General features: G+C 41.7%; 1 protein-coding gene across 2 annotated transcripts; it reads left to right on the top strand.

Moving 5' to 3' along the window:
• Positions 1-199: 199 nt before the first annotated feature.
• cdh26.1 (cadherin 26, tandem duplicate 1) lies at positions 200-15,728 on the top strand. 2 transcript variants are annotated; one of them, XM_084016032.1, is made up of 20 exons: positions 200-474; positions 3,473-3,532; positions 3,636-3,728; positions 3,813-3,968; positions 4,076-4,223; positions 4,433-4,602; positions 4,700-4,828; positions 4,922-5,107; positions 5,237-5,511; positions 5,809-5,954; positions 6,080-6,310; positions 6,846-7,067; positions 7,979-8,094; positions 8,212-8,286; positions 8,785-8,841; positions 8,938-8,985; positions 11,893-11,967; positions 13,929-13,964; positions 14,055-14,126; positions 14,895-15,728. In XM_084016032.1, exons 1-20 carry the CDS (start codon positions 448-450, stop codon positions 15,111-15,113), a joined length of 2,541 nt encoding a protein of 846 aa, XP_083872158.1. In that variant the 5' UTR covers positions 200-447; the 3' UTR covers positions 15,114-15,728. The 2 variants fall into 2 exon arrangements, with proteins under 2 accessions (XP_083872158.1, XP_083872157.1); XM_084016031.1 differs by having other exon boundaries at positions 201-474; positions 8,935-8,985.
• Positions 15,729-17,057: the final 1,329 nt, after the last annotated feature.

Below are 17,057 nucleotides of genomic sequence, written 5' to 3'. Positions count from 1 at the left end.
ATTATAGAAAACTCAGTGGAACTCATGAATTTGGCCTATGTTTACACGTGATGTAGGTCAGACATGAATAAGACATGGTAATGTGAGCTCCAGAGCTGGAGGAGTGTACACCTGAGCCGAGTCCTGTTTCTCAGCACACCCAGTTAAGCCTACTACGTCAACATTGTCATGTAAAATACAACAAAATGGACATGGAAGCAAACACACGTGTAAGGTTAAAGCACAGCTGCTGCTTTTGTCCTAAACACATTTGACATATATTAACACGGCGTTTAATAGATTACATCTCGCATAACTGCATGCAGGGACAGGCAGCCCTTTGTCGCCTGTAAAGTCAGTCTACCTGTTGCCTGGAGGCATTGAGGGCTGTCTTCTGTGGATTCTTATTCACGCTGACTTTGAGGCTTTCAAAGCACTCGCACGGAGGATATCACTGAGTAGATCAGCATGAGGACCATTTCCCTGCTTCTCTTGGTAGGCATGACATTCTGAATTATCTACACTTATGGGGCGTCATACTGTTTAAACATTCAAACTTTGTCTTGACACGGAATTGTTAATTTTGAGAGAGTTGCAGTTGCTTGTGTTTAACTTGTAAACTTGGGAATAACCACACAGAATGTCTGCAGACATGTGGATGAACGAAGGAATGAAGCACGACCAGTTTTATTAATTATATATATTTGAGATGTGTATGTGGTAATGTGAGCTCTTTCTCAAGCTTATCAAAAGCATGGTTTGTAGGTTTCAAAAAGAAACAATTATATTGTGTCTAAATATTTGGGACATGGCTGAGTTCTTGTGTAATATGCTCATGCTGCTTTAATGATTATTTACAGAAGTGTCATACGATATTGTCATCGACTTTAGAAAAACCTCCCACTCAATCATCCCAACTACAATTAAGAGCTGACTGGTTGAGTTCCAAGTACCTGGGGACTTTTATTGATGAAAAATTGAACTTAAACACAAATGCAAGCTGTAAAAAGTGTCTGCAAAGACTTTACTTTCTGCATAGACTGAATACTTTGAATGTGGACAAGACACTGATGACTTTATTTTATAAATCTTTTATTGAGTCTGTTTTAACCTTTTTGTTGATTTCTTGGTATGGGAACCTCACAGTGCAAAACAAAAACCATCTGTTCAACATTGTTAAGGTAGCCAGTAAAACCATCGGCACGCAACAGCTTTCTGAAGCAAATATCTAGACAACTGTTACGGACGGCACGATCGATCTTAGCCATCTCTGACCACCGACTCTTGGAGGAATTCGTTCTTCTTCCCCCCTGGTGGAGATATAGGTGCCCCAGAATAAAAAAGAATAGGTTTAAATTTTAAATAGTGCATTATTGTGCTTAGCTTGCACTGTTTAGCAGCACTTTATCATGGCTACTGTCCGCTACTGTGAATCAAATTTCCCCTTTGAGGGACATTACCGTTTTGATTCTGATACACCTCCTTTGTGGCATCAAATATCAGTCACTTCAACTTCAACTTCAACTTTTATTTGTCAATTTCTTCCATGTACCACACAAAAGAAACCGAAATGTTTCTCCCCGTCCCACGGTGATGTGGAAGAAAAACTCTTCAGGTCCAATTCTGATGGTTCAGATGAGGTTTAATCACTGACAGTGGAAAAAGGAAGTCACAGCGTTGCCATAAAAAAGAGTGTGGGGCTAGTCAGAGTTTTATACAGAGTTTACAGAGAAGATGGAGGAAGGTGTGATGTTTGGATTTGCATTGACTCAATACACCTCTCTTCCAAGAAAAAGAGACTTCCTGAGAAGTCGAAGGTGTGGCTGCTCTGGGGAAGCTGGGTTTCTTTACACAATGTCACAATAGGGGCCATTCATCAGGCCTTGATCAATCAATGTGAGATAAGGATGTTTCGGACTCGGTCCAGGAATAACAAAAGTTAACCACAATCAAATAGGAGCAACAGGACATTTGATCAGTCCAAGAGAAAGGAATATTAGGATGAGATGAAAATAAAACTGTGAGGTAAAACATTTTTCTTCTACAGTGAGATAAAGTGTACAGGCACAACAGAAAACAACACAATGGGGTAAACAACAAACAATAAAGTGCACCATATATTACTTATACCAAAAAAAAAAGTTTTTGTTCACCCACACATATATTCACACATTCTAAGAGCATGCTGGTTCATGAACAGAGGAGAAAGCCATGTCAATGATGATTACACCTCTGACTCGCTGCCATCTTTTAATACATTTTTTTTTTTCATCAAATAAATGAACACTTTCAGGCCTATTATCAGACGATGAGATGTTTGGCCTGTGCTCGCAGTCATTTAAAACACCTGTCTGTACACTTTACGCTGTACTGTGTCAGTCAGACGACCATGAACTGTGGTGGGCCAAAGACCTTCTGTTGAGTATAAATTCCCAGCTTTGTCGCATTCCTCTCTCGCCCTCGTTTCCTGCCGTCTCTCCACAGCCGCTGCCTAACAAAGGCTTCAACAATCCTAGAAATTGGCGTTAAGTGTAGTGACTCACATGCTTCGCCATTTATAGTTTTGATAGATGTTATTATAATCGCCTTAATAGGGTTTAATTACCCTGTTAATAAGACTGATTTCATCAAGAAAAGTTGCCGTAACTCAACCTCAGGGCTATTCCTGCACCATACTGTATACGATGCACTTTAGCTGAAAGGCAAGTGTAGAGAAATGAGTTGGTTACACTGGTTTTGTGACAGTATGAAGTTGGCATGGTGGTTATGACCTCACCCATTGAGTTGTGGACACGAGAGGGCGGCGTTAAGCACCACATTTTTAGGCGAGCGCAATTACACAATTAACTTTAATGAACAGGGAAAAAAAACATTTTTAAAGGGTTACAGTTATGGACGACGGTAGCGACCTGTCAATCACAAGGCAGCCCCGCCCTCAAGCATACTCTGCTTTATCCACTCTTTGACTCTAAATGGGACCACGATTTACAACATGAATATCATGCTGTATTGAAGAAGAATCAACTCATGTTTACTGAAGTTATAAATTAAGTATAATGTAATTCTCTCACGGACTTCCATACAATCTGAGTTGTTTTTGCAACCAGAGGAGTCCCCCCCTGCTGGCCATTAGAAATAATGCAAATTACACATCACTTCTACAGTGGCCTCACTTCTCAGAACTGGAGGACGGTCCCTGTTTGTATTCTTCTACATTCGTGATCTCAGAAACAGAATAAGGAAAGTTATGAAAGTGAGAGTTAATGACAAATCAAGTTGTTTGACTAAACCCTGTAATCTGTGATTACAAAGACATACATTTAGGGCATTTAGCTTTTGTCCAAAGCGACTTACAATAATTACATTTGTCAAAAGAAAGAAACCACACTAACACTGTTAGTGGGTGTCGATGCTATGCGGAGTCGAGGTGAAGTCTGAACAGGTGAGTCTTAAGCCTTTTTCAGAGTCCTAAAATCCTTTTTTTGTGTTCTAGGTTGCGTTTACAGCACTGGCAGAGACTCACCGTGGCAACCAGACCAGGCGTGCCAAGCGGGTAACTGCTTCATGTTTGGGAATGCAAAGTCATGCTACAGTATTTCGCTTCCAACCGAAAATTGTAACAATTATGTGTTTGATCTTCATCCTGGTCTCAACAGGAGCTTTTGGTGCGCTCCAAAAGAAGGTGGGTCTTGTCTACCCTCGAAATAATTGAACATGATGATGGGCCATTCCCCATGGAGATTTCGACGGTGAGGACATCGGTTTGTAAATGCCTATCAGTGTGCCAAATTTTGCAAACAATAACAGCTCAATGGTCTGTGCCTCAACACTAGATGTTTAACGACAAGACGCATTCTTCGGGGCAAACGTACGATATAAGAGGTATGGGTGTGACGGAGCCGCCGCTGGGAGTGTTCTGCATCAATAAACACACCGGAATCGTCTATGCCAAGAAAGCTGTCGACAGAGAGCAATACGATCTCTTCAAAGTGAGCCAATTCTGGATTTACCAATCCCAATCTGATGTTAAATAGAATTTTTGTAGTTTAGTAACCGTTTAAAAGCAATTCGTTTACACGAGCACCTTCACCCACAGATCAAGTTCGATATCTTGAGCAAAGACACGAGCACAAAAATAGACCAAGATCTCGCTTTTGACATACAAGTGAAGGACATCAATGACAACGCACCAACATTTGCTTACCCTCGAATGGAAGCCAATGTGGAAGAAAATATGGCGCAGGGTGAGTATGCTGATGCATATTTTCTGCCTTCACATATATGAATACAATAAACACTGAGTTCTCATGATGTCTAGAGGGTTAAACAGAGATGCTGCGTCTTTCATCCTGTCTCCTATAATCATGCTGTGTACTTTATCTCCCATTCTGCCTCCCCACTTTTCTAAAAACACATCCACTCTCCTTTGCTTCCTTTCCTCAACATTTTGAAGGGTACTTGCCGGTGCAGCTGCTGGTCTCGGACCGAGATCAGAGGGACACGCCAAACTCTCAAACCACCATCACCATGCTTTCGCAGAACCCACAAGAGCCCAGGATTGGGTTGGAGCAGATCCACGGCAATATGGGCCAACTCACTTTTAAAGGATGCTTTGACTACGACGTGAGACTCGGCAACTTGCTGTACCTCTATCAGTAGGCAGCTGCTAAAATACTATCTAACTGGTATCTAAAATACCATCTTTTTATGGATGTTTCAGAAAGAGAAGAAGTATGAAGTTATTGTTAAAGTAACAGATCATGGGACACCAGCCCTTTCCTCCACTGCCGTTGTTACCCTCAATATTCTTGACAGTAACAGTCATCCACCGACGTTCAGAGAGAAGAAGGCATGAATTTCCTCATCATTTTATTAATCATTCTTAGAGTTGCTTTTTAGAGAGATGTGCGATGTTAAAGATGTAACTGTTCTGCCTGTCCAGTACAACGGTGAGGTGTTGGAATCGACCATCAGGGATGATATTTTGAGGATTGCGGTAGACGACGAAGACACTCCTAAATCTCCCGGCTGGCGTGCCAAATACACCATCATCGAAGGGAATGAAGGAGGAAACTACAAAATCGAAACTGACCCCGACACTAACGAGGGTATTCTGAGCGTCATCAAGGTCATTCTGCTTAATTAATACATTAATTAAATTAATTACAAAGTTTTTTTGTTTTGTTAGGTTTTTCTATCTAATCATATAAACAGCAGCTGCACCAGTTCTGCCCTCAACTTGTTTTTTTTCTTCCAGGGCAAAGACTACGAGAAGACAACTCTCGCCAACCTGGTGGTCAAAGTAGAGAATGAAGAACCCCTGTATGTTTGTGAAAATAACGTGTTGCGCGGCGCGTCCACCCGTCCACCTGCAGCTACAGTCAACATCACGATGAAAGTGATCGATGTCAATGACCCGCCTCAGTACGACAAACAAATATTTAAAGTGTACCAGAAAGAGGAGGAGGAGTCAGGAAAGGAGCTGTACCTTCCAACGGTTACAGATGTTGACTCCGATGTGTCCAAAATCAGGTTGGTGGACCAATGACGTAATGGGACCGCTGTTTCTACACCACTACTGCTGCCAGTTTGTGTTAGCCAGCAGATATCCATAACCTAATATTGACATGTCTGCTATAACCCAACTGCCCTAATTGCAAATGTTATATCACACTTCTTCTTAAATTACCTGATACAACCTGAATGCAACTTATTGTGTAGTACCTCTACCATGTTGATGGTAGCACACAAAAAAGCCACACATTTTCCAGCAGCTGCAATTCCAATAGTTTTATATGTTCTACTCCCTTTCCCCTCCTTGCAAATCAGACATGTGCTGTTAGAAGATCCGGCTAGCTGGGTGGCCATCGATGAGAAAACAGGAAGAATCACGACGACAGAGAAGATGGACAGAGAGTCGCCCTTTGTTGATGACGATAACATTTACAAGATCGTCATGGGTGCCATAGATAACGGTACGACGGATCCCTAGCGTATATCCCAATCAAACATAAGCTGAATCATGTGGTCCACTGCTAACCTACATTCCTCGATCCATGACTTTTATTTTATTTTTTGTACTTTTGCTGTTGTTCCCAAGGTGAGCCTCCAACCACGGGAACATGCACTGTTCTGGTCCACCTCGGGGATGTCAATGACAACAAGCCAAGGCTGGTCAATGGTAGCGTCGTTATGTGTGGAAACAAGAATAACAAGGTGAAGGTGTCCGCCATGGATGCAGACGCCAATCCTTTCAGCGGACCCTTTGCTTTCTTCATGGGGGGGGATGACAAAACTCTGACGCAGCGCTGGAAACTAGACCCTGCCCATGGTGAGTACAGACCTGTGAACGCTTCTTGTTTAATGGAAGAGCTACTACATTCCTCTCTTTACAACCTCGTAGAAGAAAATGTGTTACCTCACAGTTTTATTTTCATCTCATCCTAATATTCCTTTCTCATCAAATGTCCTGTTGCTCCTTTTTGATTGTGGTTAACTTTTGTTATTCCTGGACCGACTCCGAAACATCCTTATCTCACATTAATTGATCGAGGCCTGATGAAAGGCCCCTATTGTGACATTGTGTAAAGAAACCCAGCTGCCCCGAGAGCAGACACACCTTCGACTTCTCAGGAAGTCTCTTTCTCTTGGAAGCAGACGTGTATTGAGTCAATGCCAATCCACTCATCACACCCTTCTCCATGTTCTCTGTAAACTCTGTATTAAACTCTGACTAGCCCCACACTCGTCAGAAAGGATTTTATGGCAAAGCTGTGCCTTCCTTTTTACACTGTCAATGATTAAACCTCATCTGAACCAGCCACAGAATGGGACCTGAAGAGTTTTTCTTCTACAACCTCCACCAGGTGAAGAAGGTGGGCTTGTTAGCCTGAAGACACTTCCTTATGGGAACTACTCAGTGCCCTTGCTGATCCAGGACCAGCAGGGCTTGACTGGAGAAGATACCTTGGAAGTGGTGGTGTGTGACTGTGGAGAGGGAGATGTTTGCCCTAACAGAGACCCGCCTTCATCCAGCTTCGGGGCGCCGGGGATCAGAATGCTCTTCCTAGGACTTCTCATGTTTTTGTGTGAGTACGGCAGTCAGTGGCAACTTTGACATCACCATAATGTAGATGCTAAATAAACCTGAAGCAGCACTTTCACAACTTCTCAGAGGAAATACAATTAACAACTTAAAGTTCAAAATTTAGACACAATTCCACCCCAAAAAAATAAGACAGAAAAGAGCAGTGTGTTAAATAAGTTTGGAATCTAAGTGTCACGTGTACTCCCGCCGCACCATTAAATCCATTATTACTGTTGTGGAAAAATGAATCTGCCCAATAAAGATCAACAACCAGGATCAGCTTTTTCTCCGAGGTTTATTCGACAAAGTATTTTCGTCTGCAGAGGAAAATAATGTTCACCCCTGCCTTCTGATGCAAAGGTTCAGAGTCAGCAGGAACGACCCTGAGTCTAACAGCAATCTCCCTTTGAAGGAGGAGGAATCATACCGTAGACAAAAGACGGTTCATGTCCTATCTTACAAAGACAAGATGTACAGACAAAGGCAAGATGTACGGAACACAGATGTCATAATGTCCTCTGAAATTATCTTATGTCCTGTGGCACTCATGCTCATATCACCAACACACAGGCATTAATTTTAGTCATAGCATAACAGTTGAGAAGAGGAGATGCGGATCAACGTCTGGCCTGAAAAAAAGGTTCTGATTATAAATTACAAACATCCAAAATTCCCATAACATTACAAAATAGCACCACACCAGACCTGCCAAGTAGAGGACCAGTACTGGGGGACCAGACGGACCAGGTGACAGGGAAACCCCCGAAATGACTGGAAATGAGGCGGCAGCATGTCCCCACCCGCTTTTTTATATCTCCACGGTTTTAATGCAAGCCATGGTAATTACATGTTCGGCTTGAAAACACGATGCACACATTGCGTGTTTAACGGTGTTTTATTGTGCGTCTGCAGTGCTGCTCCTCCTCTTTATGTGTCAGTGTGGAGGGAAGGACATGCCGATGGTGCAGGACGAGGGCAACGCGACCCTCATCAAGTACAACCAAGAAGGAGGAGGGTCGGAATGCAAGGTGGGCTGGTTGTGTGTGTGCAGATTAGAGGGAATGACAGTGTGCTTTATTACTCCAACAATCACACCCATGTTTTTGGAGCTCATCTATTTATTCTTTGACTCTCTCATCTGTCAGGCTGATATGTCCACGCTGCTGACATCTACAAGCAGTATGGCTGTGACGGATGGCCTAAGAATGGGCAACGCACAGGTACTCCCCCTCCTCCCCCCAAGCAGTGCAGTTTCAAGGGAGTTTCAAAACCATGAATAATAAGTGGTTAAGAAAATATGTCTCGTAATCCTGCTGAAAAATGTAGGTTTACAGGTATGCGTGAGAGTTATAGCGTAAATTACAGGTTAAGCACAGCGTTGTGTAACGCATGACTCCAAGGTCGACCTTAAGCAGTTCCATGACGCTCAACAAGGAAGACATCTTGGATTGTCTCGAGTGAAAATGGATAACTTGATCTATGCTGCATGTACTCATGACATTTAAAAGCACTACTATCCTTTGAATGTGAGATAAAGTTGGAATTTCATTTATTAAAAATGACCATATTTCACTTTTTCAAGAGTTGATCTTGTGGCTGCATTTCCCTCTTCAAAATGCTCGACACTATTTATTATTTATTTCTGTTTTATATATTTTACTTGCCTCTGCTTGTAAGGTTGCTTTATTAATTTGTGTCGTTTCACCTCGATGTCTCAGATGGCTCCAGTAATGCTCCGGGACGTGAATGCCTACAACAGCTCAGCGTTCCCCCCGGTGAGTAACAGGCCTTTTAAATAGTTGTGTGTGTGTGTGCCTGCTTGGAAGGTTGCTTTATTAATTTGCTGCCGTTTCAACTCGACATCTCAGCAGGCTTCAGAGATGACTCAGGACGTGACCGCCTACAACAGCTCAGCGCTGGTGAGTGACCGGCCTTTTTGTTTAGAAAGAGAGATTTTCAAACAAAAAATCAGCTTACAGTGTTCCGTGGTTCATGCAGATATGACAGTGTTGGGGGCGGGGCCTCACAATTTCATGGAAGATGCTCAGTGGCGAGTAAAGCAAAAAGTTTGACTTGAGTCCACAATGCAGTAAAATGACATCTTGCACATTTTACGAGGAAGCTTGCTTCCCAGCCTCTGGCTCATTCACATAACCAAGGAACTAAACTTGCATATTTTACAACTTTTAGGACCTTATGAATTTAAATGTGGGTTGTTAAAGTGTTTGTACTGGGAAGTTGATTTACAGTTTGCAAACAATGATGACATGCGGCCGGCAAAACTGTGTCAACAAAACCAGGAGAAGCTCTGATTACAACACACACTGCGGGAGAGTGATTTCATTCTCTGCTCGGGTAGATTTTACTCCACTGTATCTTTTCGTAGCTAATACTTGTTTGCCGCTATGTTAATGCTCTGAATTAGAGTTGTTTTGATTCAGATACCAATATCGGAAATGCCTCCGATACCGCCGAAAATGCTGGCATCGGTATCGGCGAGTACTGGAGTCCACTACTATTGTTAAATACTGCACTATTTAAATACTACACTATTTCAAGATTGAAATGCCTTTTTTTATTTTACAATATTGTGGCTGCTCTTTAATTTTCTTAAATAATTATTCCTTTATTTATTTAATTAAGTTGCTGTTGCACTACTGTTTTATACTGTTCTATTTAAAAATAAATTTAAAAATAAATGGCTTCCATTTGCTGTATTCATTCATGTTTTACAAAGGGTTTAACCTGAGGCAGGCCTTACCACAATGATAATCATATCACAGTCATGCAGGCGTAGTATGATCTTTTTATTTATTTATTTATTTTAACACACTGGTATCGGTACTCGGTATCGACCGATACCCACAGCAGGAGTATCGGAATCAGTATGGGAAGGGAAAAATGGTATCGGAACATCTCTTCTCTGAATGCTAAATGCAGCAGCTCCTTTTATCGAGCGAGCGTGTTAACTAAAGGTTGCTCGTCGTGGCGGTTGCTGTTGGAAAAAAAACAGAACACGTAGGAGTCCTCGTAAAAAGCCTTCAATCAAAAAGCCCCCCTAACCGCCGCCTTTGATACAGTGGACCATCACATTTTAATAAACCGTTTGAGGAACCTGGTTGGTCTCTCTGGTGCAGTTTTAAATTGGTTCTCCTCTTACCTCACTGACCGTAGCTTCTTCGTAAGTCTGGATACCTGTTCCTCCAAAACACACAACCTTAAGTGCGGGGTTCCCCAGGGGTCAATTTTAGGCCCAACCCTTTTTAATCTCTACATGCTTCCCCTGGGTGATGTCATCAGGAGGCACGGCATCAGCTTCCACAGCTATGCTGACGATACACAACTGTACATCACTGTGTCTCCTGATGACACAGGGCCTTTAGATGCCCTTTTTAATTCCATTTTAGATATCCAGTCATGGATGGCAGCAAACTTTCTACAACTCAACCAGGACAAAACAGAGGTTTTAGTCATAGGTCCTGAAGGCCAGAGAGAGAAACTTTTACCAAAATTAAATAATTTTAAATCATCGAAATCTCTGAGAAACCTGGGCGTGATTTTAGACTCTGAGCTCAGTTTTATTCCACACATTAAAAATGTAACAAAGGTAGGTTTCTACCACCTGAAGAATATAGCCAGAGTCCGCCCGTTTCTCTCACAGGCCAGTACAGAGGTGCTGATGCATGCTTTTATTTCCAGTCGTCTAGACTATTGTAATGCCCTGCTCTCTGGTCTTCCTAAAAAGAGCATCCATACTCTCCAACTGCTACAAAACTCAGCCGCACGCGTGCTGACGAGGACCAGAGGGCGGGAGCACATTACACCAGTTTTAAAGTCGCTGCATTGGCTCCCTGTCCGTTTCAGGATCGATTTTAAGATTCTTTTACTTGTTTTTAAATGTCTTAATGGTCTTGGGCCCTCTTATTTATCTGACCTACTCCTATTATATCAACCCTCACGGACCCTGAGGTCCTCTGGCACCGGCCTTTTAACCTTTCCACAAGTCAGATTGAAAACACACGGGGAGGCGGCTTTTAGTTATTATGGTCCCCGACTGTGGAACAGCCTGCCGCAGAACCTCAGGGCCGCAGAGAATGTTGATGTTTTTAAAAAACGGCTCAAGACTCATCTTTTTAGTCTGGCTTTTAATTAGCCTTCTATTATTTTAAGTCTGCTATTTTATTCCCCAAGTTTTAATCTATTATTTTAAGTTTGCTTATTTTAGTAGTTTATACTGATTTTATTCTATCCTATTTAGCTTTTTATCTAGTTTTTAGCTATTTATTTTATTACTGCTATCTTGTTCTATTTTACATTATTTTATCTCTTTTACCGTCGACTGACGGGAACCAGAGTCCCTCATGGTGTGGATGGCCTTTCACTCACCGATGTCTCAGTGCCGAGCCATGTCTCTACAGTTTTAGCCAATGCAGTGCGTGGGGGTGTGTGTGTGTGTGCGTGTGTGTGCGTGGTGTCCATACCCGAGTTGCGTGCATGTTAGTGTGAGTGTGCGAGTGTGTTCCGGGTGGGGGGGTCGGGTCTTTCTTTCTGTTGTTGTTGTTTTTATTGTTGTTGTTGCGTTGTTTTTATTTTCTAAATTTGTATTTTCTGTACGGCACTTTGTGTTGCATTCCCTGTATGAAAGGTGCCATATAAATAAATAAAATTGAATTGAATTGAATCAATTTTTAGTATGTACTCGGCTTTGATCATCCACGCCAACCAGCTGTAAGTCACCAGTCAACATGGCCGCCAGTTAAACAGACACACCCATTGCTCTGAAACTGCGATCTCGCAGTCTGATTTGACCTTCCTGTCCCCTACAGATGACCTCTAACATGACTTCACTGGGCATGCAGGCTCAAAGAGACCCAATCAGAAGCCAGCGAGGGCAGTCCATGGTGAGTCACTGCAGCTGAGATTACAATGGCTGTCACTTTTTGGCTTGTGCTTCTTCCTTATTTTAGGTGTTTTGTGAGACTTCCTCCTTAAATCCACATGAGGGAGCCACCACATGTGCTTTAACACTTTCAGTCGGCATGTATTAAAATAGCCCCTATTGTTTGCATGGAAGTCTGTTTTTTATTTTAAATATGACAAAGGTTTGGAAAAACAAACTCTTTTGTCCTGTATCTTTTTCACCTGAAACATATAGAATTGTCTATCTTTGTGTATTTTGTGTGTTGAATTTTATTCATTTATTTTCTTGCATATTAGAAATGCAGCAGTGATGTAAATACAGTAGTTTAAAATATATAACAGATATGAATGCATTCACTTATATACATAATTAAACCTACACTTGTTTACATAATTTGCACTTCTGTTGAATTGTATTGCGTTTCAGTGCAATGTCTTATATTTACTCCTCCCTTATTGATTTAAATAGGGTGAATGCAGTTTAAAACGTGCTTTTTACGAGTGTTATCTTGTTCCAGTATTATTAATCTATAAATACAGTGACAGGGCTCCAGACTAACTTTTTGCATTGGTTGCACTGGTGCGCCTAACTTTTTTTTAGGTGCACCAGCACAAAATTAAGGTGCACCCACATTTTTCATCGCGTCACCTTTAACGCCAAAAAGTCACCTTTTTATGGCTCTCCTTTTACATAATGACACCCCCTTATGGCCTAGGTTAACTGCAGCACCATCAGCACCCAGAGCACCCGTTTTCTCCAGCCAATCTGCACACTGATGCCCAAGCACAGTAAATGCTTGCTTTGTGGCACAATAAAAAGATCATACAGGTCACTAGTCTATAGATTGCAAATGGAAAACAGTTTATGTGATCTTAGCCTAGCCTAATTATATTTTTACTTAGGCTATTCATTTTTAATAATAATATAAGGAATAGGCTACTATACATTTCCTATTCATGATCTCTCATGCTGTAATGTGGGCCTTCAAACACTGTGCGTGTCCATGCTCCACCGGACATGTCCGATTAACATGTTGACCGGCCTCCCTTTATGCAAAATGCAGCAGTAGACAATAACGCACTCCTTCGTAGAGACGTCTGTGTCGCCGTCAGTCATGAATGACGTGTATGTGACGTTTCCAACCTCCGCAGCTGTCTTGTTCTTTAGTGTGTCGGCATTTTTTTCATCAGAATAATTTCGGACTTAAATTTAGTGAACGGCAACTCCTCCTTTGCAATATTGTATGCGACGTTGAATTTAATAATCATTTCAGATTCCTCAGCGGACCTGATCGATACAGCCTGACGCTGAAATGCAGCTGGATGAGGGGCCACTTTATTAACACACTTATCATGGCATGTAGTGTGCTTTATGGACATAGGCCTATTGCGCTTTTTCTCAACTTCTCGATGCGAACGCAAAACAACAAACGCACTATTATCGGCCAAATTCTGACCGCACTCCCGACAATAAATGCAGTGCATTGAGTCCCTTTCTTCATCGTACATCAGCCAGGGAAATTGCTTCAACCAGTCCTGTCTGAAGGCGTATTTTTGGGCTTTTTAATTAGTTTCGGGGCGAGGCTTTCTGACTCTCTTCATTTTCGAAGAAAATCGAAGCGCTCAGGAGTACCTGCTCAGCTCGCTCGCATTTTTCGAACTGACACAATTTACAGAAGTGAAAAGGACCACAGCCAATCAGAGGCAAGGACCCGCCCGAGCTCTGTCTCTTATTGGTTTAGACCAGGATACCGTCAGGAGAACATAAAGAGATGCTGCGCTTACGATTTTGTTTTTCACCCGAGCAGCGTTAGGTGCACCAGTGCACCAGTCGCACTCATAAACATTTTGGTAGCATTTGCAACCAAAATGGTCGCACTCTGGAGCCCTGAGTGAAAGCAAAGTGATGAAGACTTAATCTGTTTTATTCTCTTAATTTCAGTACCCTTCATGGACTCAAAACAGCTTGAACTACCAGGTAAATAGCTATGAATGTCACTTTATACACTTATACAGTATGTTAATTAAGCGGTGGGAAGCCCATACATGTCCTCCTCTCTCTGAACAGGGAGGCTCATCAAGATACAACCAATCACTCAACCGGCGCTCGCAACAACACGTTGCAGATCACATCAGCCGGGTAAGAGAGCGACACGTTGAAGTGTCTTCATACACCCAACCACCGACGGCTTCCTATGGTCAGACCTGCAAATCACACCTGCTGGTGTGTGAATGAGCGGCAAATTGTAAAGTGCCTTTTTTTCATAAAAGAGCCATTCACCAACCGGAGAGCCATTGTGTTGTAGCGGATGGGAGTAAATTGGACGTGAGTGATGCTCATATACAGAACGTCACATGAATGAAAGCATAATCACTGTGAGGTTGTCGGCATCTGCTTCAAGCAATGTAGTAAGTCGTTAAAGTTACTCTGAGGGACTTTAAACTGGTTATTAAATGGTGTCAACTTAATACAGCTGCCTCTAAATGAACTAGACGTGTTCACGAGACCACCAGTGTGAAGATTGACTAGTTCTATAGTGACAGTTGATGCTTTTCATCCGTGCCACTTAGGGATGAGTATTGGCAAGAACCTCACGATACGATACGTATCACGATATCATGATATTGCGATGTAAATAAAGAAATTGAATTAAATTCACTGGAATAAATATTGAAAATAAAATGAAAAAGGATAAAGTACCAGAACCAGAACCAGGACTACAAGGGCCAGACCAGAATGTGAGGTTTTCTAATGGGACTTCTGTTGCTTGGAAAACAATCCTTCATGTGTCCACAGGGACCGCCGAAATGAACAGAAACAATCCAAAATTCTACTTTCATGTTTGTTTTTTCGATATGTTTTTGGGACAAAATCCAGAAGATTTGTCATAATTCCTTGTTTCCACAGAGACTGCACGAGATCAACGGAGACCACGTGGACCACCCAGAGTACCGTCCCTACGAGTTCGCCTACGAGGGACAAGGCAGCAAATGCCAGTCACTGGATCAGCTGTCACTGGACAACCTGGGAGACGATCTGAAGTTTCTGAACGATTTGGGGCCAAGGTTCAAGACCCTGGCTGGCATCTGTCACCGGGACACTCAAGACAAAAACATACAGCTTTAAAGGCGACTACTATCTATCTATATTTTGTGCATTTTGGACTTAAACGTCTCACAAATTTAGAGTCTGATACTGTATGTTGGATATTGAATGGAATTAATGCACTGCCCAAACGTCACGCTTTGGTGATTTTTTGACATGTTATGTTTTGACAGCGACTGGGTGTGTTCGCTTGTTTTTTACTTTGCTACTTTAGGAGGCACTTTTGGCACAACACAGTACTGGAGGGTGTGTCAGGGATGTAAGATGTATAGAAGATAAGATGTTTTATTTCTGCCAGTCACACTCACAAGAGTACCCTTTGGTAAAAAAAAAAATCCCTGATAAGGAAATCTGATTGGTTGAAGTCAGTAATGCTCAACAGGAAGTGCTCAGTGGGATGTTTGTGGCCTGTTGTTACTGATCTGGTGTTACGGTGGTGTGGAGGCAGCAGTGCTGTGTGTTTTGCAAAAATACTGATGACTGTTTCCTTGCTTTGTTTCCTTGCTTTGTTTCCTTGCTTTGTTTCCTTGCATGCATTTTTGCAGTTACTTGAATTCTTTAAAAGAAAAACAAAAGAACTGTGACGCAGAATTTGGGAAGAAATTTGCATTCACCAACACTAAATGTGCTTAAAGCAACCTTTGGTTTGAAATATTTTTACTTGGAAAAGAATAAAATAACACCAAAAAAAACTATATATTTGCACTAGCTTGCTGGTAGTTTGTATCCTGATTGGAATACTTTTTTCTTTTTGTCTATTTAACTACTGAAATTTGACAATTTGAAGCCATAAAAGGTTGCAAAAGTATGCGTTCAAAGTCCCTTTGATACCATAGTTTAATGAGTTGCATTTTAATGACTATAATTACTTTTTTATTGCTAATTAATCTCCTACACCTGCAAGGTAAGATGGTTATCAGCGAGGGAGGGAGTGGTGGCAGCAGAAATGTCACACTTGCCAGAAGATGGGAAGAGTTTCTTCACTCTGCGTATAATTCCAGTGATAATCCCGTCCAACCATGTGTGGCGATACTTAATCGCATCACACTGCCAACGCTGACGACAGCGGCTCTCCAGCAAAATAACAATCTCACGCCTCATCAGATTTTTGATGATGAGTTTCAACGCTTCGATGTTGTTTTTGGGATGAAAGTATGGAAAGTACGTGGATGCCCTTCAGTCAGCCGGAGGCAGTGTTGGAACTTGTTCCTTGATTGATTTATATGTTTGTAGTAAGCAGAGGTGCCAGATGCAGTTAAGGCGTGGCATTGGGATTAACATCAAAAATACTTGCACATTTCCAAACTTGACCTCATTTGATTCCCATAAATGTATGCAGGTGTTTGGAAATTGTTCCTGTAGCATAAACAGACATTTAAAAAGAAAAAGATGGTAGCAGGATCACATTGGATAGAAAAAAAACAAAACAGTTGAGATTTGATCGGTGGGTTTTTCTGGTGAAGACATTTAAATCTGTGGTAATAAAAGTCACAGAAATCGAGGCCGGTGTGAGTACGTCTAAATCTGAGTGGTCGTCATATTTCCTGCGTCATCACAATGTGTACAGAAAAAAAAAATATATATATATATATATATTTTTTTTTTAAATAATCAGATGCCGATGAGCTGGAAGGCGTGTATGAAAACGGCAGAGAGCACGTTATTAGTTACTTTCTTGGGGTTGAAATGGCTTTTTATTAATCTGTAATCTGACTTTAAACTTTATATTTAAACCCCATCTGTGCAAAAATGACTAGAGCTTCTTTTCTTTGTCTTATAAATAAAACGATGTGCTGTATTAAACCCATTTAATACTGCTGAGTGCAGAAGTCTAACCAGCCTAACCCGTCACCCTAACCTGAATAATGTATTGAATATTATTAATAAATGTATTGATTTCCAATATAACACCTGGGCTTAACCTATCAGGTGTTACATCTACAGTACATTTATGTTTTTTGGGAA

This window comes from Eutrigla gurnardus (genome assembly GCF_963514095.1).
Source record: "Eutrigla gurnardus genome assembly, chromosome: 8".
NCBI lineage: Eukaryota > Metazoa > Chordata > Actinopteri > Perciformes > Triglidae > Eutrigla > Eutrigla gurnardus.
Note: the sequence above shows the minus strand (reverse complement) of the source record. Positions and strands in the feature narration are given on the sequence as shown.

Coding starts and splice junctions, on each gene's coding strand:
- cdh26.1 (XM_084016031.1), top strand. CDS start 448: ATGAGGACCATTTCCCTGCTTCTCTTG. Junction 4,829..4,921: donor CGACGTTCAGAGAGAAGAAG/GCATGAATTTCC, acceptor CTGCCTGTCCAG/TACAACGGTGAGGTGTTGGA. Junction 5,512..5,808: donor TCCGATGTGTCCAAAATCAG/GTTGGTGGACCA, acceptor CTTGCAAATCAG/ACATGTGCTGTTAGAAGATC.